The sequence below is a fragment of the Pararge aegeria genome, chromosome 24, assembly GCF_905163445.1.
Source record: "Pararge aegeria chromosome 24, ilParAegt1.1, whole genome shotgun sequence".
NCBI lineage: Eukaryota > Metazoa > Arthropoda > Insecta > Lepidoptera > Nymphalidae > Pararge > Pararge aegeria.
This window is the reverse complement of record NC_053203.1, coordinates 4,512,696-4,539,518: the sequence shown is the minus strand read 5'-3', so window position 1 is coordinate 4,539,518 and position 26,823 is coordinate 4,512,696. Positions and strand designations below refer to the sequence as shown.

Below are 26,823 nucleotides of genomic sequence, written 5' to 3'. Positions count from 1 at the left end.
TGACTGGAGTGACCCAGCGGGGAGCCGTACCAGAACAACAAAAGGACAACACAACAACGGAAGGTTCCGGCCGACCAAGCACGGAGATAAGTCCAGAGAAAGAAGAAGAAGAAGAAGAAACCTATTACCGGCCCACTACAGGGCCTCCCACAATGAGAAGGGGTTAAGGCCGTAGGCAACCACGCTGGTGGTTGTAACATGGTGGTAGTACTTCCCTGGACGAGCCGCGCCACAAAAATCTCTACTACTAATGACTGTCACTGCTTTTGGACACATAAATGGTCAGTGCCAAAATAAGATCTGAAAAAAGCTCTTCCAACAATCATTATCTTAAGGATATAATAATTAATAAATAATTTACCTTCAAGTTTCCATATTTAGCAGCAAGATGTAATGCAGTGAATCCTTTCTTGGTAGTTGCAGTTAGTGGTGCATTGTGTTCTATCAATGCCGCTGCCACATCGTGATTATGCTGCTTAGCGGCAATATGCAGCGCGTTGTAGTGATCAGCAGTCATCGCGCGGACGTCAGCGCCGTGTTGCAGCAGCAGTACAGCAATGTCTACATTGCCGAGACGCGAAGCAATGTGTAAAGGGGTCTGTTTTTCTCGGGCCTTGGCCTCAACTGCCGCTCCGTTGCGGAGTAGGATTCGGATGATGTCAGTCTGCGGGGTTATTGTCAGGTCAGTTTAGTAAATACTAAATATACTACAACAATACGGACATTGCCACCAAGCCCCAAAGTAACCGTAGCTTGTGTTATGGGTACTAACATTACTAATGAATATTTTTATGAATACTTTACATAAATACAATAATATACATATAGAAACAAGGATATGCATCCTTGTTTCTAAATTTCTCTCTCTTTTTAGAAATCAGAGTATGCAAAGAATTACTTTAGTTATTATTATTATTTAATGAAAAATATACATTTTTTATGTTAACATAATAGTATCTGTTACGGCGTAACAAAAACCCAGTCGGGTTTATCCGTACACCGGTATTCATCGTTAAGCGCACGGAATTATAAGTAGGTAAAGTATTTTAAAGCCACATACAAAATATGACGGGTAGTTCTAAAAAAATATAAAGTTACTAGCTGTTGCCCACGACTTCGTCTGCGTTTTTTTTTAAAGTATTCAGTATCGCTAAGCCTTAAATGAGTATAGTAGTATATAGATATATATATATATATATATATATACATAATACATATAACATGTGACTATCAATTAATTAAAGACAAATAATTTGCAATAAAATAAAATTGCGACTATAATTAAAGATCTAAGCTATCCTATCTCTTAAGTTGGACCAGACTGCTGACGGTGTGCCAATTTAATTTAAAATCGGTTAAGTAGTTTAGGAGTCCATCGCGGACAAACATCGTGACAGGAGATTTATATATATTACTAGCTGTTGCCCGCGACTTCGTCTGCGTTTGATTTTGTTTTTAAAGTATTCAGTATCGCTAAGCCTTAAATGAGTATAGTAGTATATATATATATATATATATATGTATATATATATATATATATATATATATATATATATAACATGTGACTGTCAATTAATTAAAGACAAATAATTTGCAATAAAATAAAATGGCGACTATAATTAAAGATCTAAGCTATCCTATCTCTTAAGTTGGACCAGACTGCTCACGGTGTGCCCATTTAAATCAAAATCGGTTAAGTAGTTTAGGAGTCCATCGCGGACAAACATCGTGACAGGAGATTTATATATATTAAGATGTATTAATGTATTAATTAAGAGAGTTTCCATTTTTTTATTTTAGGTTGGTGTCATTAAAATTTTAGGCATTTAATTTTAGGCTTTCGTCTTTAATGATATTTTTTGTCCGCTCACCTGATTAGCCCTAGCAGCTAAATGCAAAGGCGTTTCGCCTCTGACCGTAGGGACGTCAGGGTTGGCTTCGTGCTGCAGCAAGTAGATCACGATATTCATGCAACCCATGAACGAAGCCACGTGGAGTGGTGTCAGCCCTGATTCCGTAGTTGCTTGAATACCTGCGAAGATGAGACATGGTAAATGTTCATCCTCATCATCAGGTGTCATGTTCATATTGAAGTTCGGAGGTCAGACGGTGGAAAATCGAACGATGGTGTGCCATCTTCTTCAATACCGCATGTATGGTAAATGTTACGCACTTGAATGTTTTAATAGCCTAGTGAGTAAGGCATCGGCTTTCTTTTCATGGAGACCGTGTTCGAGCCCAGACTCACCACTGCCTTTTTGGAGTTATGTACGTTTTTTTTTTTTTTTTTTTTTAATTCGTTGTTAATTTAAGCAATTTAAATATGACTCGCTTTAAACGGTGAAGGAAAAGATCGTGAGGAAACCTGCATGCCTGAAAGTTCTCCATAATGTTCTCAACGGCGTGTGAAGTCTACCTATCCGCATTTGGCCAGGGTGGTAAAAGGCCTAAACCTTTCTCATTCTCAGAGGATGTACTGTGCCCTGGCCGGTAGTGGGCTGATGATGATGTTTTTTTCAATACTAGACGGGTTTTTTTTCTGCTGATGTTACTCCATGTCTTCGTAAAATCTAAAACAATAATTGAGATTTTCTTGCTCCTCCAGAAACCTCCCCTTTTTGTTCACCCCACCGGGAATGTATGGTTTATTTTTTTCCAAATCTCGTTTTGTGGCTATTATTTCATTTTTTTTTTATGTCATATACTAAAAGGAGCTAGAGGAAAGTACATTATGCGACGGAGAATCGGTGGATGGAAATGCTTTTCCAGGTTGCTTAAAACCTAACTATGATCAATTTGGGGTCTTATCTTAACACGAAATCATAATGTTTGCAATCCTAGTGGTCTGTGTTTTTTCTCTAGCCACGATATTTGGAGTAAGTTTTATAGCTGTTTTCGTTTCAACTATCGTGTTTATAAGTATGATATACTTAAACTCAAAAATCTGACTTCTACTTCTCTGAAATGTCTCGATGAATTTACGTCATATTACGCCATTATTCAGAAAAAAATGACTACTTACTTGCTCCATATTTCAAGAGTAGTTCCACAACCTTGATCCTGTTCTTCTTGCAGGCGATATGCAGCGGTGTGAACCCGTTAAGAGCGCGGGCGTTGGCGTCGGCATTTCTGTTTGCAAGGCACTTTAATTAATAAAACTTTAAACAATACAAGGGTTTATGTTTACACGTGGTGAAGTTGTAGTGACAGCTTTCCGCACGTAAGACCATATCCAGTTGAACTAAAAATAATATCAGCTCGGCGATGTCTCTCTAGAAGAAACACGCACCTCTAACTTTTCTAAGTTATGTACGATTTAAGTACCTAGCTAAAAACATCATTATCAGCCAATATGTATGCACTGGACATAGGCCTCTTTCAAGCAGCGCCTCTCGCTCTCTCAGTAGAGAGAGTTGGGAGTACCCAGCCTTCTGTATCCAATGGATGTCCGCTACGGGGCGCCCTACAATCCGCCATATGCAGTGGCGTGCATATAGCTATAAGTAATTAAGGTTAGGCTTTTAATAACTCTTACAATGCCTGTCCTTAAGTTTTTTATATCTCGGACTGAAGATTTTCTTAATTTTATATCATCTACATACCCTGTGCATACCCTCTATGTACGCCTCTGGCCATGTATCTGTGTGCTGTATGTAAAAGAAGGATTGAATGCTACCTTAACATAGCTGGGGATTTTCATTGAGATGGGAATTGTCATTACCTATCCAAAAGCAGCTTAGCGACTTTAGCATGGCCGCAGTGTGCAGCGACGTGTAGGGCGGTGAGGTAGTCCACTGTGACGTCATCGACCGGGGCCCTACGCGATAGAAGCACTCTAGCTGCTTCGGAGTGGTCGCCCTGTGCTGCCATGTGGAGGGGGGCGAGGCCGTTCTGTGAAGGAGCAACATTTCGTCAGATGTTAAGAAACATATGACGTGCTTTTTTAAACCAATAATTGACGGAGCAAGGAGATGGCCCGCCTTATGGTAACTGGAAAACCTTTGCATACAAAAAGAACAACACTTCGCATGAGATAAGAGAGTATGTGTCCTACAAGGTGCCAACCTGGGTCCTTTAATCTGAGGCGTACAGCTGTTTTTTTTCATTCTACTACAGCTTAGTCCTTGACTGCAATCTCACCTGGTGGTAAGTTATAATGCAGTCTAAGATAGTATCGGTTTCTACACGATATCGCATCGAAACACTGAATCACTTAGCGGCACGTCTTTGTCGGTATGGTAGTAACTAGCCACGGGCAAAGCGTCCCACCAGAGCAGACCAGAGAAAATTCTGAAATTATAGTTTCCCAAATTGGCCTTGCCGGAAAACGAACCCGGGATCTCCTACTTAAATTCACAGCGCTCACTGTTGCGCCAGGGAGGTCGTGAATATGAGGTACACGTCCTTCAAAGTGCCGCCACGGGTCCATTAATCTGAGGCGTAGAGGTGTTGGAAGCGGTGATAGCGCAGTGGGTAGGAGCTCGACCTTACTTTCGGCGGGCCGAGTTCGAATCCCATCACGCACCTCCTGCTTCAACAGTGAAGGAAAACTTCGTGAGGGAACCTGCATGCCTGAAAGTTCTCTATAATGTTTTCAAAGGTTTGTGGAGTCCACCAATCCGCACTGGGGCAGTGTGGGGGACTACGGCCTAAATTCTTCTCCTGTGTGGGAGACCCGTGCCCTGCAGTGGGCCGGTAATGGATTGATATGAATGAACGAATCTACGTTGAAATGTACTAAACTATATTTATGGTACATACTTGACAGTATTTTCATTTATTATCTACTAAAAAGGTATGAAAGATTTTTTTTTTATTGTTTGTCGTATCAGCCGAGAGACGTCAGTTGCTAAACATGAGTTTTTATAGAGGTTACTTAATTTCAGATCTTCTGCCGCTTGCAAAAATCGACGCCGTCTCCGGTCACCTAGTGAGGGGTCACCATCGCTGTATTATCCGGTACGGGGTTCACCAATACATGCTATCTGCCCTTCCTATTGCCACTCTACAACTTGTTGAGCTATCTCAGTAAATCTCAAATACTCGGGATACATTTGTCTTACCTTACTCTTACTAGTGATTGGTGCTCCTCGGTCTAACAGAGACTCTACAACTCTTTCGTGTCCAGACCGCGCCGCGCAGTGCAGCGGAGTCAAACCATCACGAGTCCTCGCTTCAACATTGGCTCCGTTGTCGCAGAGGAGAGAAACCATGTTCTCCTTCCCTGTTTAAATAAAATTGAAAATTGAATCTTATATCATATTTCTGACTAGTTGTCCGCTATAAACTTGTCAGTAAAATTTTCCCGATGGAAAAAAATGAAACAGTAAAATAAATGGTGTACGTTTTTCTTACTTTATAATTAAAGATTTTAAACTAAGATTTTCGTGGTTAATCAATTAAGCAAATAAAAAAAAAAAGAAATATTTGAATCTTAAATATAGTTCATAAGGTACATACCACGAACGTCGCTATATTCCAAGACTAGTTCGTGAAGCGATCGATTTAAAAGTGACGTTGCCAGAGTAGTGTGTCGAACAGTTCGTGAAATACTGACAAAAAGAACACGAAAGCGGGTAGTCAGATTCTGCCCGCGACATCCAACTTGACATCTCGCACCTACGCAGTCCCGTCGTGACCACGATCCATGCCACTGGGGCGAAATAACGACCAATACAAAAATATTCTTGTGGTATGTACCCGTTGAACTTACTTTATATGTAGACATTATCGAGTATTTTTGTTGTTTTTAATTTTTTTTACTACTTAATTTATAGGTAGGCGCAATTAAATTTCCTCCAAGCAAAGGGTAAAAGTACAAGTAAAGTGTTCTTACTTAACTGAAAAATATAAAATTTTATTTATGATGAACACGACAACTCTTAGAATGCAATAAACATTAGAAAAAAAAATGCAAATTGCAACGTTGGATACTGAAATCGAACCCGGTAATTTCACGATTTTAATAAAGTGTTAGAGTATTAAGAAGGTAGACTTTTCCTATAAGCACTTGGATAAAGATTTGTTCATGTTTGTATGATAAAAACGCTTGGGTAGACTGTGAGATGGTGATAACAAAAAAAAACCTGGCTAAGTTTGTTGTGGGCTCTTCTTAGATCAGGGCGCGTTTGGATCGCTCCTAGCTTTAGTTTTAAGTTAACGAATGCAGTTATCAGCATCACTGACATTAGTGTAACATGTTAAATGTATGAACGGTTCATAAGTGCCTGTGGTAAGGTCTACATGAATAAAACATTTTTGAATTTTGATTTTTTTTAATTTTTGACAACAAACCTAACTCTGACTCCGAAAAAAATGCACAGTCTTCAGCGCTATTGTCACTACAGGTAACTTACCCCATTTGGCAGCAACGTGTAGAGGACAGATGTTGTGTTTAGCGGCACAGTTCACGTCTGCACCTTTAGCCAGCAGCAATCTTGCCACGGACTCGTTGCCGTAGTGGGCCGCAATGTGCAGCGGTGTGAACCCAGACTTTGACGTCACGTCAGGGTTGTGTTCATTCTGGCAAAAACCAACCAAAATTTACATATTTATTTATTTATACTCTTTATTTGCACACACAAATAGAAGAAGAATAAAAAAAAACATAGAAGCAGTATACAAAAGGCGGCCTTATCGCTTAGTAGCGATCTCTTCCAGGCAGCCTTATTGTAAATTTAAAACATTTTTTCCCCTAATCATCATATCAACGCAGGTCACGGGTTTCCTCCCACATTGAGTAGAGTTTAAGCCGATTGATGGACTCCTAAAGCCTTTGAGAAAATTATGGAGAACTCTCAGGCATGCAGGTTTCCTCACGATGTTTTCCTTCACCGCTGAAGCAAGTGATAACAACGCACAAACGCTTCATGAGCTTGCAATAGGCTGGAATTTGTATAAAAAATATATAATTATTTATTTGTATTTGGTTACAAATATTTTTGTATATCTATCTATCTATCTATATATATATAAAAGAGAAAGTGTGAGAAGGTATGTTCCGTATAGGCTCCGAAACGGCTGGACCGATTTCAATGAAACTTTCCGGGAATCTCGTTGCGTCGTCTGACGTTGCGAGTAATCCTGTAAAGTTTGGTGACGATCGGAGCACTCCTATTTTTGAACTGTCAAACTGCCAAATACAGCTTTTTTTACTATGATGATATTCTATTGTTGGGTGTACATGGGTGTAGATAATGATCTTCACCCGCTCGAGAAGAGAATAGAAGAGAATGAATACGGAGATAAATAAATGATTTAATATATTATGAGATTTAAATTAAAAATTAAATGATGTAAGTTTATTGTTTAAATAAAATAAAGCAAAATCTAGCCCGGCGAAGCGGGCTGGGTAACGCTAGCTAGTATTATATTTATATTTATTTAAGTAATGATTTTTTTTTACGGGTATATATGCTATATGTCTGTATGCAACTACCTATTTTATTTGTTTTTATTCGTATAATTGTTTGCCTAAAATAAATCGCTAAGAAGCGATAAGGCCGCCAAATTGTATACATACATTGTATACAATTTGTACGTGTTTTACTATTCTTTATTATGTACTTTCTGTGGTGTGCAATAAAAGTATATTCGTTCATTCATTCATTAAGACCAAAAAAATTAGGTCGCGTTTAAATAACATACCTCAAGCAACAAGTTAGCCGCTTTCACATCGTCCTTCTTAGCTGCGATATGCAGAGCGGGCAGGCGTACTCGACCACGCGTGTCAGCTTCTAAAAGTACGGCGACCACCTTCTCATGTCCTTGCTGCATCGCCACTGCCAGTGGTGTGAACCCGTCCTGTCGTGAAGCTTTATATTAGGCTTGCTGTTTCAAATGACTTCACTAACTGACTAAAAACTTCACGCTTTTTTCTGCCGCTTAGCAGCATTGTAGCCATGCTGTGTTCCGGTCTGAACAGGCACATTAGGCACCTAAGCCCCAGGTTAATGGACACAAGGCGGCACGTTGCAGGACGTGTTAATTGCATGCTCGGCTTGGCGTTGCAATCTGCTAGAACCCTCAATTATAACTATTAAAAAAAAACACAAACAAAATAAGTTTCCTCTGACGATTTTGGCCACGATGGTCAATATCCAGAGAGATTTTCCAACTAAGCTGTGTAAGTTTTTTTTACTTTTTTTTTATTTTTTACTTTATGCACCATTCACTTTCCACCTTTAAGGCGGCTTCGCACGCTCGGGTTGCCTTTTATGTGATAAGGCCGCCTTTGCACCCTAGCACTACGTACTATTGGTGTTTTATTTGTGTTTTTCCTTCTGTGTTTTGTTGCAATAAAGTATCGATTCTATTCTACGCGGGAGATATTATAATTCATAAGTGTGCGCAAACACAGGTGCACTCTCCATTCCCTCAGTCAGTGTCCAATGAAACTGCAGCTCCGACGCGACCGAAAAGCGATTAAGCGCAGAATCGACAGCTGTTCCTGCTCTCCGAGGCTCTGGGGTAAATGACCGCTAGATTTCTAGCTCCGGACTAGTACTAAGATTTTTTTAACAGAAAAACCAAACGCAAAAAATAACTCCGCCCGGGGCTCGAACCTAGGACTTGTGATCTGAAAAAGTTCATTCCCTAAGTCAATATAGTAGTTTAGTAGTCATAATATATCGCTGACTTAGTATTTTAATCAGCCATATTGAGCATTTACGATACCTTTGTATATAAATTATAAAACATACCTCTGTAGCCAAACTTTGATTGGCGCCATTGGAAAGTAGAAACTTGACAACGCCATCGTGATTCTCCTGTGCTGCCATATACAGTGGCGTGAAGCCATTTTGGGACTGAATGTTTACCTGAAACAATCAGTTTGGATTAGTGAACAGTTTAACGTATAAAAATAAGAAGGAGACTTTACTGTACACAAAAATCTAAATATTTTTTCATAATGTAATGTAACAAAGAATACAACAATTGTAGGCATACAAAGTCGGCCTTATTGATGCAAGCAATCATTATTTATAACGGAGCATCCTTCATACAACGTCATCATGATAGTTATATTTAGGCCTCACTGCGTTACTAGCGATGACCTGATTATTTTTTTGCTGGTTTAGTGGACATATAGGTATTATAATTTTATTATGTCGAACTGGCAGCAGCGCTCTTTGTGCTACTTCTATCTTCTGCTGCGATCATCAAGCCGTCGTCCAGCGTGGTGGGAAAAGTCCCCCCTTGGGAGCTATCAATGGCTCCTATACCTACAAAACAATATTTCGTAGGGTAGTAAAATAAAAAAAAACTAAAGGCCTAGACATTATTCTGTTACAATTTTGAAAATTTTCCTCAGACATAAAAACTTAGAGATAGGTTTTTTTGTAGCTTTTCCTAACCTTACTACATAATAATGAGTGTGGCCCAATTTGGTTCATCTCCTTGTAACATAAGTACTTTATAATCCAGATTTCACCGATCCGTAAATAACGTCCAAACATTGGCAATGGTCATTGTGTGCGAACTGAATTACGAATCGAATGCATTATCACGATACATTTACAGAAGGTTAATATTAACGCGGTTCAACGCAAATCGCCGACGATGTAGAATAAACTGAAAACTGTTAGGCCTGCTACAGATGTGCCAATAAAGCTGATTACACACGATCTAACCTATCAGGCTGATTATTGTGTATAGATGCCTAATTAAATTGTAGGTCCCAATCCCTTATGTCATGGCAAGAAATTATTATCGCCTACGTAAACTACGTAAATTATTATCGTATCCTTCTGGCTTTTAAGCCTTCTGCACATGTGCCAACAAATTTGACTATCCAGCTTGGTAAATAAAATAAATACAGACACCCGTTTTGTGTTTATTATATATTTGTTTCCTTTACCGACTTTGGTTGCCTGGAAGAGATCGCTATAAAGCCATAAGGCCCTGAATTGTATCCTCTTGTTGTAATGTGTTTATATCTCTGTAACTTCTTCTTTGGTGCACCATAAAATTGTATTAATTCATTCATTCATAATAATCAAAAACAATAGATGTGATGTGCGAATGGCATATAATGTCTTACCGTCATTCATACTAGCCATAAAATAATCAGAAAGGCACCTATATATTTTAAAGATTAATCAAAATTCAGACCATAAAACATAAATTATTATATCTAATATTAAGTTCAGCCACTGTTATTACATGTTAATAATTGCAGCTCTACTAATTTACAGACGTACGACGACGTTATTAGTTTGAATTTGAAGTTGGCATGTCTCATAATCTTTAAAACACTTGTGTCGTTGACCCTGGGCTTTGTTGGTATGGATCGACATCAATCATAACGAACACGGGGTTTACGGCGAACACTTCCTTTTATAGCGTTTTTACGTCTACGACATTAATGCAAAAGACACAGTTGTATATTCAGGGCGGAAAATTTATTGCCCAATTGAGGGGTTACGTTTATGCGGAAGGTATATTACTTATATGATAACACGACGAGACCGTATAATTCTAAAATAGACTTGTCTTTCGGCGCAAAAAAGTCTCGCAAGGCAGTGCTGGTACTATTTTATTTCCAGTTTCCGATCCTTATATTAAGTATGAAATTACTTGTTCATTCCAAGCTTTTATTCTACCATCTTTGAATCACGAATTTATATGCTAGGTGTATTAGCATTTCTATATAAGCCAAAATATTGTTTCAGGAGAAAAACATTTGCTCCTACTAATGATCCAATAGCAGTTTTAAAACTTATTGATTTGTGATTTAATGTTTGCCTGGAGAGACAAGTTTCCGTTTTATGATAGCAGCAATGACTGCTTTACACTGTACATAATGCTGGACCACTTTCAAGAAGGGGTTAAGTGATAGGTATTTCTGCTTTTTGTGTCGGTATCAATGGCTGCTCCACGCAGCAAGCTGTTAAGCTCACTTTCAAAAAGCAACTTTTATGAGGCTTTCTTTGATTTGTGCAATGGAGACCTACTTATTTGTGCTCCATTGTTTATGCTCCGCGATATAAAAACTCTTAAACAAGTGAAATTTAGCCATCTCTGATTTGTTATAGTAGTGGGATTTACTTGTGATCCATTCTGTTCGAGTAGGTTGACCCTAAAACCGTGAGAGAAGCAATGTGTAGAGCGGTGTTTGCTTCCTTTGTGGCAGCATCAAAAACTCTAACAGCTCTTAGACCACTTTCACGTAGCCATGTTTGATTTGTGTCATAGTTAAAGTAGTAGGACTTACTTGTGCTCCATTTTGCACGAGTAGTTTGACCACAGCTTCCTGCCCTGCGAGAGAAGCAATGTGTAGGGCGGTGTTTCCCTTCTTGGTTGCAGCATCTATAGCTGCTCCGCGTTGTAACAGCTCCCGGACCACTTCGACGTGGCCATCTTTGGACGCGAGGTGGATTGCGTTTAGACCATTCTGAAAAAAAAAAAAATTATTCAAATTGGTACAAAGAAGGCACTTTTCTGAGTGCAGACAAAATATTCCATTCGTAAACTTAAAATGAACGCTTCCAGGTTTTCAAACGCTATTCTATCGTTTAGGTATTCCTGTATCCTATCATTGGGCTTTTCTATAAGCATACGTTAAATATAAGCTGTTAACTTTGAGACATTTTCAGGTTATCAATTGGTAGTTCATTGAAAAATTCAAGTAGTAGAAAGAGTAGAAAGACATGCGATTTCTTCATTTTCATCATTTTGTTTTATATTTAAAGTTTTCTCGGGGCATTGGTTTTTTATACAGATTTGTTTAACATTGTTTTGTTGCAACTAGTGCGATCTCGATATTGTTTCACACTTAATGGTTAGACATATAGCTTTAAATTAAAATTTAAATACCAACACTTACAACAAAACTTCTTTCGTCTTGCTCATGTTCATTTCATTCATGTACAAAATGTACATGAATGAAATGAACATGAGCAAGACGAAAATTATGTCTAACGCTCATGTTCCGCTCCACCCAATAATTGTTGGGAGCTCTGCACTCGAAATTGTAGACGAGAATATATACCTAGGACACACGATCCAGTTAGGTAGGTCCAATTTCGAGAAAGAGGTAAACCGCCGAATCCAACTCGGATGGGCAGCGTTCGGGAAACTTCGTGACATCTTCTCGTCCAAAATCCCTCAGTGCCTGAAGACTAAAGTCAAACAGTGCGTGTTGCCAGTGATGACTTACGGATCAGAGACATGGTCGCTAACTATGGGCCTCAAAGAAGGCTCAGAGTCACTCAGCGGGCGATGGAGAGAGCTATGTTAGGAGTGTCTCTACGTGATCAAATCAGAAATGAGGAGATCCGTAGAAGAACTAGAGTTACCGACATAGCTCAGCGAGTTGCGAAGCTGAAGTGGCAATGGGCGGGGCACATAGCTCGGAGAACCGATGGACGTTGGGGTCTTAAGGTGCTGGAATGGCGACCCCGCACCGGTAAACGCAGCGTAGGTCGGCCCCAAACGAGGTGGACAGATGACATCAGGCGAGTAGCTGGGAGCCGTTGGAGGCAAGCGGCCCAGGACCGTGCATTGTGGAACTCCCTACAAAAGACCTATGTCCAGCAGTGGACGTCAATTGGTTGAGATGATGATGATGATGATGAAAGTATTTGAAAATGTGGAATTGCCAGATCATGTCTGTCGAGTTATAGATGAATTATGCTTTATACATATAAGCAAAGGTTGCGTGATAGTCGATGTAAAGTAAGGCGACGACGATGTCGCGACTAATCGATTAGAATGTTGAACTATTGAACTCGAATTCAATGTCGACGTCTTTTACTGTCGTGCAGCTTTTCACAGCGGGCTTGGAATAGTTTTCTAATAATACACGTTTACTGCTAGACACTAGACATGGCTTCAAATATTCTAAAGTCAAAGTCAAAGTCAAAAATATGTTTATTTAAGTAGGCCCATAGATGGCACTTATGATGCATACATATTCGTAAACTTATAACTAAGGTTCCAAACGCCCCATGGTCTAAGAAGAAGCCCACAACTTAGCCGGGTGTTCTTTTTTGTTATCACCATCTCACATTGTTCATCAAAATTATTAGTAGAGTAATCATTCAAATCGAAGCTTTTTATCGGTTACGTCATTCTTTATACCGTAATAGGACTTTAGTATGATTAAATAATCAGCGATATAAAGTTTGAGACGAGACATCACAATACGACCGATTAAGTTAATTGTATTTACTGGATTACTAGCGGTGCCTCGCGACTTCGTCCGCTTATAAGTCAACCTTAAAACAAAGTCATATGCTGTTCTAGACTTTTTTTAGAACTTATAAAGAGGAACTACTTTGCAATACATAATTTTGTCGAAATTTAAATCGTTTACGCAGCGCACGCAGCGGAAACTCTCAGAAAAGAAAAAAAACCGATTTTAAAACATTCTTCATCAGTGCTCTGCTCCTATTGGTCTACGCGTAATGATATATAGCCTATAGCCTTCTTCAATAAATGGACTATCTAACACTGAAAGAATTTTTCAAACCGTTCTAGTAGTTCCTGAGACCATCGCATTCAAGTAAACAAACAAACTCTTCAGCTTCATATACTAGTATAGACTTCACTTTCGGGAGATTAAATTTAATCCCCGGCACGTGTAAAGTTTGATAGTAATATTAATAATAATCCTTTATTGCTATACTCTATTGTTAATATCTTGAACTGAATTTGCCGCTTTCTTTAGATCTCGGTAACAAAGTCCCCATTATATCGTCCAACTATTTGCGTCTCTGATGTTCTGGAGATCTCTTCCCAACTATTACAGTACCTTCTAGTACAAGTCTTGGGAAGAAAAACTTGACTACTCTTTGTAGGTGGCCAAAGAAAGCTACTTTTCTGCGCATAATCGTGAACATCAGTTCTCAGTATAGAAAGTAGACACCGATTAGAGGTATGTGTTTTATATAACTGCCTTCTACCTTACAGATTAGCCCGCTACCATCTTAGACTGCATCATTACCTCCAGGTGAGATTGCAGTAAAGGGCTAACTTGTAGTGGAATAAAAATATACGTACTCTTGGTTTACTAAGAGCAATTTCAGTTCTAGCTTAGAATGTGGGTCGAAAGGACTATATTTCCTAGCATAATATAGAGCTGTGCTCCCAACTCAGCCAGTGCCAAATGATGACAAGAACAAAGCTTTACGAACTTAACTCCGGTGCAGCATGAACCTGGCTGCATGCCAAGTATTCCGAATTCGGGAGAAAGGAAAATGAATTTTTTAATGGTGCGCGCATGTTTTTATTTTTAATCGCAACCGGGTTCTTGGGCTATGTTTCGGACCTGTAGGTTATTGACCTAACTCTGATTCGATTTACCTGGCTCTTCTTCCTAAAAACTTTAACACAAATAGGTCATTTTTATTTACAATTTTTCTGTACGATAAAATTGTATTCATTCATTCATTCCTTCATTGGCTCATTCAAGTTTTGAATAAGTTACTAACAAGACTGATAGTTAGTTCTTCGGAAATGGAAATTTATGTAAATGTCGTCTTCATAACATTTGTATCGATATTAATATTCGCCCCAGTAACTTACGGAACGCAGCATACTGCTACATAGTTCGCACCTACCTCAATAAATCTGGTACCAAAAGGTCAAATTTTTACAATCGTAATTGAAGTGCCATATACAAATATCGATAGATTTCAACGTTAATATAAGGACTGGTGTGGGCGCAAGATAAATTATAGTCTGAAATAATTATTAAAAGAATTATCCCATATTTTTGCAAGATAATAAGAGGCAGGTATATATATTTTTCAACGTACAGCTAGTGAATTATAAGGCTATAAAGAGGAACAACTTTGCAATACATAATTTTGTCGAAATTTAAACCGTTTACGCAGCGCACGCAGCGGAAACTCTCAGAAAAGAAAAAAAACCCGATTTAGAAACATTCTTCATCAGTTCTCTGCTCCTATTGGTCTAAGCGTAACGATATAAAGCCTATAGCCTTCTTCAATAAATGGACTATCTAACACTGAAATAATTTTTCAAACCGTTCTAGTTCCCATATTTTTGCAAGATAATAAGAGGCAGGTATATACATTTTTCAACGTACAGCTAGTGAATTATAAGGCTATATTAAGGACTTCACGGCCGATTGGCGCAGTGGGCAGGGACCTTGCTCTTTGAGTCGAAGGCCGTGGGTTCGATTCCCGCAATTGGAAAATGTTTGATATATTCTATTTAAAATAAATTAATATCACTTCCACATTTTGTAAATATTTTCATTTGTTAAATAAACTCTCAAGAGTAGAAAATTGAAGGTTAGATCAGCACCTGTCAATATAACTTTTTTTTTTTTTTTTAAACCGTTGAATTTTTATTCACTTTGCCATTCACAATTGATCAGTTTGAAAATATTGGAAATAAATAATCCTAAATGATTATAATATATTGATTACTAGCTGGCACGGAAGCTTAAAGTATATGACATATACTTACGACCAATCAAAATAATAATTTTTAATAGCGGAAACTACACAGACGTCTGACGTAAGCGTTACTTCCGTCAGAAAAAAAATCTTAGTTACTCCCTAGTTGCGCCTAAAGAAGTTTTACTTCAATAATATCTTTTTTCAATTCTATGATAAACAAAAGAAACATTTGCCATTTGACCGCCCGTCGACAGCTATTGTTTCAATACTTGCTGCATTTTTAACCCGCAATAGTTACGTAACAACCACTGACTATGTAGTAACTATGTACCCTCTAGGGCCTTAGCATTCGTGACTGGATCGCGTGATTTTCTCGCAAGCTAATAAGGCACGAAAGTTCCTCTAAAAAGCACTTTATTGCTGTAATAATACAATTCATTTCTGTAAAAAGGTAAACGTACGTTCAAAATGTTAGCAAATTAAACAATAATGATACATTTTAATCTGATTGTTATTATTGACATGCCAAATTGTTCCAGGTATTAAGATTTTATTCCATATACTAGATGTGCCTGCGGCTTCGCCTGCGTGACCGGCAGCACTAAATAAATTCAACAGGTAGGTAATCTATATATTAGCAAAGTACGTGTATTATAAAAAGTTTTAATACATTTGTGTTTAGCGTGCGAAAAGTTATTCTTTTCCGAACTAGTGTTTTTTTGTTTTCTTGTTGTTCTATGTACATATATACTTTTAATCGAGCAATTCTTGTAAATATATAATATTATAATCTGAATGTCGGAAACGGTTCCAGCGATTTTCATGACATTTTGTATCTATGCAAGGGGTTTCGGAAAGTTATTCTTTTCCGAACTAGTGTTTTTTGTTTTCTTGTTGTTCTATGTACATATATACTTTTAATCGAGCAATTCTTGTAAATATATAATATTATAATCTGAATGTCGGAAACGGTTCCAGCGATTTTCATGACATTTTGTATCTATGCAAGGGGTTTCGGGCGCGATAAATCGATCCAGCTACGTTTCATTACACACAATCATTAGAATACAAAGCCTTGTGAGTTTATATTAGCTTAGGAAAACGGGTAGTCCCGAAACCAAAAGGCTTGGTTCGAGTCCAAATGTTTCTTTTTTTCCATTTTTTCAAAAAACTAGAAGACTAAGATGTTTTTTTTGATTTACCAAAAAAAAATATTTTTTTACAAGATGTCGATGGTATACTCACAGCGTTGCTGACATTGATGTCCACCCCCTGCTCGAGAAGGCTGATGATTTTGTCTATGTGACCTGCGCGCGCTGCTCGCAGGAATGCGGTGCTGGCGTCCGCCTGCTGAGAAAAAAAAAACTCAGTATAAACACACATGAGTACCCAGTGCGGGGCAGCCCTCCCCTGGTGATCCCGTATAAAATGTATGAACTCGCTTTAAAAATGTATAGCGGCCAAGATACAGACAGACAGACGAACAAAAAAGAAAAAAAAAGTTTTTTTTTACAGTACACGCGGACGATCTGACCTTGTAAATCTCACTTGCCCACCCCTAGACCAGAAAATGGGCTGGGCCCATGTAAAGACAGTATAAACCCTCAATACATGATCTCGTGGTAAATGCCGACATTTTTATATTCCTTTAATAGCTGTTACCCGTGTTCTTGTTCTTTGTTTATCCCGTATCCCGTGGGAACACCGTTTGTTTCCCTGGAATAAAAATATGCCTATGTTACTCACCGTCCTTTCAACTTCTGATTCAAATATGTCTTTGACATAAAGTAAGAAAGTGTCGAAACGGGACCTTAATCTTGCATGTAGTCCGAATAAAAATAAATAAATCTATACTAATATTATAAAGAGGAAAGATTTTTTTTTGTTTGCTTGGTTGTACTGAATAGGCCCCGAAAATACTGGACCGATTTTAACCACACAACAAAAATGGGTTATTTATTTATGTTTATATCAGTATCGCAGTATTAGTTCATATCCATATAAATAGTTTTACGTTCAAGGGTATTTATATAGCAGTAAAATACTGATTATTAATTCCAATCGTATATATAATTAAGAAGTTATGGCGTGTTTAAAAAATTTAGGACTGCACCTAAACAAAACAGTCTTTTTAAGATATAAGATATCATCAGCCCATTTTAAAATATGTGTAGAACTACACCTAAATTGAATGCCACAGATAACAACAAACACGGAAAAAGTCGCGTCTAGTAAATAGATTTTTTTTAAACTGATATAACCAGTGTTTAAAGTACATTATTTTATTTTTATTTATTCTTTAAAATAATTGTTTTATAAATATAACCTAAAATAAACTATTTAAAACTAAATAAAATCTAAAACGTCCTCGAAACCACCGCAGCGAGGCACAGTTCCTAAGATGCTGGCAGCGTTGCCCCTTTGGATGGCCAAACTAATTCGTTGGCCAAGGTAACTGCCCGCTCTAGGATCACCAGTAGACTCGATAATTTTTTGAAAAGGGTTTAAAGTAAATTTTACTTATAATAAAGCCTGATTACGAGTAAGTTAAAAGTAATCTTTACAAGCCAGATTTAAAAAGTATTTTCTGGAAAAAACGTGGAAAGTACTCTTTGAAATAATGAACTTCAATTCTAAACTGTGAGCAACCCTTAACAGAAGCAACCCTCAAGTAATGTGACCAGGTCTCTGTATTACTGAGGACTTTCTTAAATTTATTATTTAAGAAGAAGAAATAAAACGTATACTTAAACATCCATCATTATAACATCGCACCGTTCTCCTCTCAGAATGAGGAGGGTTAAGGCAGTAGTAGTACCCCGCGCTGGCCAAGTGCAGATTGGCAGACTTCGGGAATTTTTGAAAATTTTATAGGGAACTCTCAGGCATGTAAGTTTCCTCACCATGTATTTCTCCAACATTAAAGTTATATTTCGAATTCCTAAAATTAAAAGAAGCATTCGGACATTTAAATACCAGGATAGAGTTTCCGTAAAAGTATGTACGTATCAGTGTGTGTGTGTGGTGTGTGTGTGTGTGCGTGTGCTTGTGTGTGAGTGTGTATTAATTATCAGAGAAATAAATCAATTAACGGCATCAATTAGAATACTCATTATATTTTTTTTTTCAACCATAAAAAAATTGCGCTATCAAGTTGGCAGTATGAGGATTTCACATACACCCGCTTGTAAGTTGTAATGCGATAAAATCAAAAGTACGAGGGTTGAATGCGTTTACAATAGTGCTCTTCTCAGATTTCGCACCATGAGTTGATATCATTTTTGTTGTTCAATGACCCAGGCCTATCTAAGTCTATGCCAAAAAAGCAAGTATAATTTTTCATTCTATATTAATGGGATACTTATATGCACTTTATTGATAGAAGATTAAAATTACAAAATAAATGAATTATTATAATAAGGAACTATATCTATTTCATTATATATACGCAGTATTTGCTTTTTTAATCGTTTAATTTTCTTCAAACGTCCCAAAAGAGTCTTAAATGGACACCCTACTATAAAGTATTTGGTTCTTTTATCCCCTCATGGTCCAAATAACTTCAAGTGTCCTTAGAAAAGAGGTATAAGAGTATAAAAAAGGGTACAGACAAAGCCTTCCTGTTAGTCCTTACTTGGAAGGTGGGAAATAAATACAGTTCTTTTCGTTCACTCTTTGACGTCTGACTCATTATCGTATTTGACGATCACTTAAAGTTCTCTTTGAGTGATCGTCAAATACGATAATGAGTCGGTTAAAATGATGCGACGTCAAATACTCGGGAGTCGTTTTGATGAAACAAAAAATACTGAAAACAAGGTCTAGAATAACTAAAATCGAAGTTTGAAATTATTGTATTTTTCTGGCAAAATTATATTTTGGTATATTATTTGAATATATATATTAATCTAATAATTTTAGTTAGAAATTATAATTTACTTTCACAATAATTTTGTTCTCCTATTTTCTGACTATAGGTACATTCCTACCTATGTGAAACAAGCACAATCTCAGTTTTATTCCGTCTCGCCTCATTTATCCCATATCAGAAAATTCAGAATTTATAAATGGCCTCTGCTGGGGATCGAATCCAGGACCCAAGACTTACAAGACTACGACGAGGTGATAAATCAAATTGAGGTGATAACTCGTATATAAGTGGGAGGTCAAAGTACAAAGACGAAAATTGACAAAGACGTCGCTGAGCCATATAGCGATCCGATATATATGGGTTTAATATAACTGCCATAACCCTCACAACTTATCACTTAACAGCAGATTGCAGGCAAATGCTTATTTGTATTGGAAAAAAAATATCTATTTAATGCTTACTTTATAAAGGCAAGAGTGAATAGGCATTTTGTAGGCCAGCGCGCCCCAACTTAGACCGCATCATTGCTTTACATAAGGCATGATAGTTATCAAGCGCAAGTCTATCTAGTATAAAAAAACTCTAATAATATATCATATTCACGCTACTTCTTATACATAAATTGAGGTCAAGATTCTTCTCGAGCAATTGGGTAATAAAGTCAAAATCCAGAGTACCTACATTAAGCCACCGTACGAAAATTCTATCGAATTCGGACAACCCAACGCAACATTTTCCTAACACAAACAAAACTTGTGCATTCACGTCGCGCACCGTGTCCCCCACAGACAGACATACATGTTTATGTATAGAGGGTGAGTAACCCTTGAGTGGGGGTTGGAATAATTGCTCGTGGTCTACCCTTCGTCTTACACTTGTTTGAGCATGCGTTACTTTTAAAAACCACCTATGTGTGTAGAACTATAAATGCATGTTTACGAACAACCTCAGTGGCGCAACGGTGAGCGCTGTGAATTTCAGTAGGATATCCCGAGTTCGATTTCCGGCAGGGGCAATTTGGGAATTAATGATTTGAATTTTCTCGGGTCTGGTCTGGCTTTGGCCGTGGCTAGTTACCACCCTACCGACAAAGACGTGCCGCTAAGCGATTTAGTGTTCCGGATCGATGTCGCGTAGAAACCGGGTAGCACTACCTAACAGGTTAGCATGCTACCACCTGAGACTTCATCACCACTTATCACCAGGTGAGATGACCACTTATCACCAGGTGAGGGCTTACTTGTAGTGGAATAAAAAAATATATGCTTTTTTTATTCCACTTTTTTTTTTTTTTTGACGGCCGACTGGCGCAGTGGGCAGCGACCCTGCTTTCTGAGTCCAAGGCCGAGGGTTCGATTCCCACATCTGGAAAATGGTTGTGTGATGAGCATTAAGTGTTTTTCAGTGTCTGGGTGTTTATATGTATTTTCTAAGTATTTATGAATTATATATTATTCATAAAAATATTCATCAGTCATCTTAGTACCCATAACACAAGCTACGCTTACTTTGGGGCTAGGTGGCGATGTGTGTATTGTCGTAGTATATTTATTTATTTATTTATTTATTTATTTATTTATTTATTTATTTAATAGTACATTATGACATAAATGTGCTATATTGGTCATTACGCGTGGCTGTGTTATAGCACGAGAGCAGCAGGCGACCGCGACTGTAATAGTGAGTGCTACGTTTTTTATATTAAGTTTTTCAACTCACTTGTTTAAATTTCACATTTAAAATTTCTCATGTGAAGTACTTCTTTGCTGTTTTTCCTGTGTGAATGTTTTTTAGACTGCTTGTTATTTTGCTCTAGATATTGGAGGGAACAGGCTATCAGTGCCCCAATTACGAATAGTATGTCAGAAGTTACCTGAATACCAATTTTATCGATATGTCTTGAAAAGTTATGGACTTTCAACGTCCTGAATGGCTACGAATTTATAGAAAAAAAACAATATGTTAACTGCATGAAAATTCGTTGTGTTCAGCAGTGTTTTTTTTTTAAATACCGTGCTTATTTTTTGTCGTATTAGTTGATATGACGGCTAGAAATAAACAATATATAGTTTCAATATACTATTCTCTTATCAAATCATATATTGTAAAGTGCAAACTAAAATGGAACCCCTCTTGACTAAAATACTTCGTTCCTTGAAATCAAAAATATCGAATTCCCAAATTAGCCGAATCATTTCACCCCATGACGTCACAGTTGAGCGATAACACACAAATGGGGTGATTTCGTGAGCGATGGTGATTTATTACAGCACCCCTCCGATATCATCGTCCAGTTACGCACTTGTTGTAAAGTATCCTTTGATAAAATAAAACGAGAGCAAACTGCGATGTGTCGCTAATCATTATCATTGTCTTTTATGTCCCACTGCTAGGCATGTGCCTCCTCTGTTTTATAGGAAGAGAGAGCTTTTAAGCTCAGCCAACAAACCCACCAAACAGCTACAATACGAATTCGTGGGCTTGAACGATTATTTTAGTAGATAGAAACCAGTGACATATGTATTAGTTTATTTCATATATGTACTGTTTTTGAAATTATTAATACGTATGTATATTTTTAGAACTTTGCGCACCGCTGTAACGCTTTATATGTTTCTCATAATGGTTGCCTGGAAGAAATCAGTATGAGTGATAAGGCCGCCTTTGTTACAGAAATTTAAATTACTTGTACCTTTGTTCTTTTTTATTTATTTCTGCTTTGTTCTTGTGTGCAATAAAATATTTTTGATTGATTGATTGAACCTGGACGGACAGTTAAAAGTGACCGTGGCATGGGGTTGTTCACTATCAACCCAATATTTTTCCACTACAGGGTACGGGTTCCCTTCCAGAATGAGAGACGCTTAGGCCGTAGTCAAACACGCTGGCCAAATGCAGATTTCTGGACTTTACACGCCATTCAGTACATAATGGAGAACTCTCAGGCTTGTCAGGCAGGAAAAATAGAAAAAATATTGAATTGCTAAAAACGCTCATAACTTTTAAGTGATAAGGCCGCCTTTGCACTCTAACACTTTGCACTTTCGTCCTTGTATTGTTTCTTTGTGTTTTGTTGTAATAAAGTTGTTCTATCTATCTATCTACCTTCTGAGTTTTTCCAATAAATATTTTCTATCTTCTATTTATCTATAACTGCAAAAAGTTTGAGGTGCGTTCCGATGATCTCACTCGGAAACCTGCTGAAGTCTTTACCACTACGCTATCAACGCATCTTGCCCTGGGTGGAAAATACTAATTCTCTGAAAACAGCATAGGGAATTCGTAAACAAAAATTGTTTATTGTTACTGTTATGAGGTACACATACCAGCTAATTACTAAAGATAGATCTAAATATAAGTAATAACAAGTTTTGTTCTAAGCTACAACCCAAAGTATGCGTACAAAAGTACTAGGAATTAAATTAAACAAAAATAGAAAAGTAAAGATAAAATTAAAGTTCAAACAAAAAATAATATATATATAATTTCCCTAAACGTGCTTAATAATTAGATTTTTAAAAATATTTATCCTTTTGTTAAAAATGTCAATATTACGATTACTTGATACTAAATCATTATAAAAATACACAATATCTAATAACTCTTGAGTCTACTTGGGAATCGAGCCCCGTACCTCATGATCCGTAGTCGAAAATGCTATCCGCTATACCAAAGACGCAGTTAAACCAAGTGACGCAGCTTGTACCCGCCCGCTTTCAAATATTAGCCAGGAATTACGGCAGACTGTAGCACAAAGCCCGTCTGGTTTCCAGACACTTTTGTTTGCAGGCTTTGCAAGGTATCCAGAGAAGACTTTTTTAATACCATGTGTAGGGATTCGAGACGCGATGAACCAACAGACCGTTATTTCGAAATTCTGTTTGAGAACCAGTCGTACAACAAACAAACCATCTTTTAACTAAAAGGTAAATAATTTTATGTATAAATCAAGCTACAATATGCTACAACTAGCTTCCAAAGAAGAAATATGCAACTACTAAATTTGATACAAAATGATTGTGTACTCAGATATACCCAAAAAAAATTTTTGTTATGGCCGGACATACAAAAAAACAAACATACGAATTTCTCCTCGTTTTTGAACGAAGTCGGTAAAAATACAGTGACTATACTCTTCAAATTTATGCAAAAAACATTTATTAGTATTGATAACTTTATTTGGAACAGTTCGTTCGCTGATTTGCGATTTCAACTCCATAAAACGTTTTTTTTTTCGTTATACTTATTCACGGATCCAGCTATGCTACTTGGCGGCAGAACATAATGGTGGCAGTACGACGTCCGTGACGGCAGACGAGCTCTGCCACAAAAAGGTACTAAAGAAAATCCAAAACCTCATAATTCCTGGCCCGATCCACAAGGTAATTACATATCACTCCAGTTCACAACAGTTATGCGACAGGTGTTAGTTTCGTTATAATTTCTGTCAAACGTCACAGGACATACAGAACCATACAAAAGTGACGTTTGATAGCAAAGATTACAAGATTTACTCCTGTCGCTATCCTGCCTTGAGATGCGTAATCAAACTTCCGTTATTACCACAGATCTACATCAGATACAATGAAAATGTGAATGCAACAGATTTTAAAGTCGTATATGAAGGAGACACAAACGAACAAAAAAATAATTACGTCACGAAAACCTCGCTTCGTTCAGTATACTTTGGATCCCGAATTCAAATCCGCGAACATTCGAGGCAGACGGAAGGCGTATACACCTCAACACAGTAAAGTAGGTTTATATGTAGCATAACTTTAATCCGGGCGAAAAATCTTTTTAAGTATACCCTGCCAAAAATTGAAAGGGATGCTCCATACAAGAGGGCTTGTAAGCCAGACAGCCTTTGTAATTGCTAAATTTTGAACCGGCACCTGAAATGTGTACAGTCCTTCATTCTGTAGTATACTTGAATATCAGGCATTGTCTGTGCAAAGTACCTACAAAGTTTATTATACCTTTAGGTTGTGTTTTTAAGATTGGCGGCTTCAATCTTTCTTTATCTTTCTTAGCTTATAATGTATGTGACAGGTCAAATTTTGTACATTGAATATATTTTGAATTCGACTGTATCCGATACTGAAACTAAAACTGTATCATGGCCGCGCCTTATTCTGAAACTACTGAATGAATCCAAATGAAACCGCACGATTGGAGTTTATACTACGAGGCAGGACATAGGGTACTATTTGCCCCGAATATCTCGTAATTTACGCGGGCGAAGCCGGAGGGACCATGTAATATGCCGTAAGATTAAGAATTAATGTTCCTCAGACTCTAACATAGAAAGCTTTAGGCAAAAGTATAAGCAAATCTTCATTCTACCCAATTTCACCCATTTTGACGGCCGAGTGGCGCAGTGGGCAGCGACCCTGCTTTCTGAGTCCAAGGCCGTGGGTTCGATTCCCACAACTGGAAAATGATTGTGTGATGAACATGAAAGTTTTTCAGTGTCTGGGTGTTTATCTGAATATTATAAGTATTTATGTGTATTATATTCATAAAATATTCATCAGCTATCTCAGTACCCATAACACAAGCTACGCTTACTTTGGGGCTAGATGGCGATGTGTGTATTGTCGTAGAATATTTATTTATTTATTAATAAATTTATAATTTTTAAAGTGAAACAAAATAATTCCATACCGCCGCCATTTTGTATAATATATATAAGGCTACTAACAATTTCTGAAATCTGTTCAGGCATGATACAACAAAGAAACACAGATGATCCCTGAAAACTCCACGAACCGTCTCAAACAGCTTATAGTCATGAAATCAAACTGTCTAATAAAGTCTTTATCAAAAATGCCTATCACAGACTTTTATTAACCGTTCATATATTTTTTGCTTTAGTAAAATACAACATTTCTGGTTACACACAATATTTTGCTAGCCAATTAGTTTAAAACTGCACTCCACGTATTCGAAAAATTCAGCGCTTAATTATTCGGAGAGGCTACGTGTGAAATCACTTTACGTTGAAAATGTTGTATTTGATAATATCCGACCGTAGTTTATTTAAAATGTTACATTAGGTATTTCATTTTATATTTCGTGGCAGGCCTAACAAGTTCTTAAGGGGATGGGCTTATCAAAATTCAAATTCAAATTCAAAATTTCTTTATTCATGTAGGCCTATCACAGGCACTTATGAAGCGTTCATACATACATGTTTACATAATTGTAAGGGGATGGTGATAACTTCGTTCGCCAACTTAAACCTAAAGCTAAGGTTCCAAACGCGCCCTGGTCTAAGAAGAGCCCACAACAAACTTAGCCGGGTAATTTTTTTTATTTTTGTTATCACCATCTCACACTAAATTTACTCACACCCAAGCTTTTTTATAGTTTAAGTATTCCTTAATATTATAATAGGGTTTTTCTGTAAGCTTACGTTTTATATAAATGTTAAACTTATTGAGAGATATCCCAAAGATTTCATCTATATTATCTGTTGATCCAGCGGCAATATCCGCGTAGTTTTTTGACATACAGACAGGCAGATGGTAAAGGGCCTATAATATAAGCAGGGAATATTGTATAGAAGCAGGCGTTACTTTGCGGAAATCCATGATATATTTGTATATATCATGGATTTCCGCAAAGTAACGCCTGCTTCTATATACTTATATATACAAATAATACAATTATTTATTGTAAAGTCAACATCTCCTGATGATGCTCCGGTTTCGGAGCGAAACGTGCGTAGAGGGTGTATTGCCGAGGATCTGTGTGGTGTGGAGTATAAGGATTGAAGAAATTATAAATTACACCACACAGATTCTACTGCTTTTCGCGGAGTATAGCAAATTAAGCTTAATTTTGATAATATAAGCAGGGAATGCAAGCAAAACATCCAGCAACGTGCCGCCCAGTGTCCATCAACTTGAGGCGTAGGTAGATGTTAATAATAATCATAATTTTTATTTCAGGTTTTTAAAAAACATGAGTCTCAATGGCTTATATGTTTTGTTAAAATGTCATTAATTCTAAATAACTAAAAGAATAAATAAATTTATATTGCATTAAATGCATAGATCGAAACTGCAACGTTTTCTACTAGACGACTCTACAGTCGCTATAAGACTGATGTGAAAGGACTGGGCGCTTTCTCCAAATAAGCTACGGCTCGTAGCTTATTTGGAGAAAGCGCCCAGGCCGCGATTGCTAGAAAGTCGCAGGTTCAAAACCTGTCGGTTCCGAACATTTTTATATGCATTTTAAATTTATAAAATTGATAATTCCTCCAAGTGTAGGTAAACACTAATAGAAATAATAAAAATAACTAAACTAAAAATAATATAATAAAAAATAATAAACAAAAATTTAAGTATAATATTTAAATATGGGAATCAGTGCCGCTCCAATTGAAATAGCACAGCAGTGACTCAAATACCACCAGTTCAACCTGCCAGCAATCATCCCCCACACCAGGGAGCCACATCTTTTGCGCATTGGGGCATAGAAGTAGTCAACTCTCGCTTCCGCAAATATCCCTGATGCGCTACAAAAGTGGGGCAGCTTCATCAACACCCTGAACGCATTATTTTATTG

General features: G+C 37.4%; 1 protein-coding gene across 6 annotated transcripts in view; it reads right to left on the bottom strand.

Moving 5' to 3' along the window:
* LOC120634551 (ankyrin-2-like) overlaps positions 1-26,823 on the bottom strand; it is an 83,631-nt gene that overhangs the window by 46,106 nt on the left and 10,702 nt on the right. For 5 of the 6 annotated variants that reach the window (XM_039905242.1, XM_039905245.1, XM_039905247.1 and 2 more), the window contains exons 2-11: positions 16,620-16,724; positions 11,216-11,395; positions 8,703-8,819; positions 7,648-7,803; positions 6,357-6,522; positions 5,064-5,224; positions 3,722-3,891; positions 3,023-3,129; positions 1,872-2,032; positions 362-664 (exon numbers count right to left, since the gene is read on the bottom strand). In XM_039905242.1, the coding sequence (XP_039761176.1) occupies positions 362-664; positions 1,872-2,032; positions 3,023-3,129; positions 3,722-3,891; positions 5,064-5,224; positions 6,357-6,522; positions 7,648-7,803; positions 8,703-8,819; positions 11,216-11,395; positions 16,620-16,724 (1,626 nt within the window). The remainder of the gene's footprint in view (positions 1-361; positions 665-1,871; positions 2,033-3,022; positions 3,130-3,721; positions 3,892-5,063; positions 5,225-6,356; positions 6,523-7,647; positions 7,804-8,702; positions 8,820-11,215; positions 11,396-16,619; positions 16,725-26,823) is intronic. The other variant, XM_039905243.1, reaches the window with a different exon arrangement.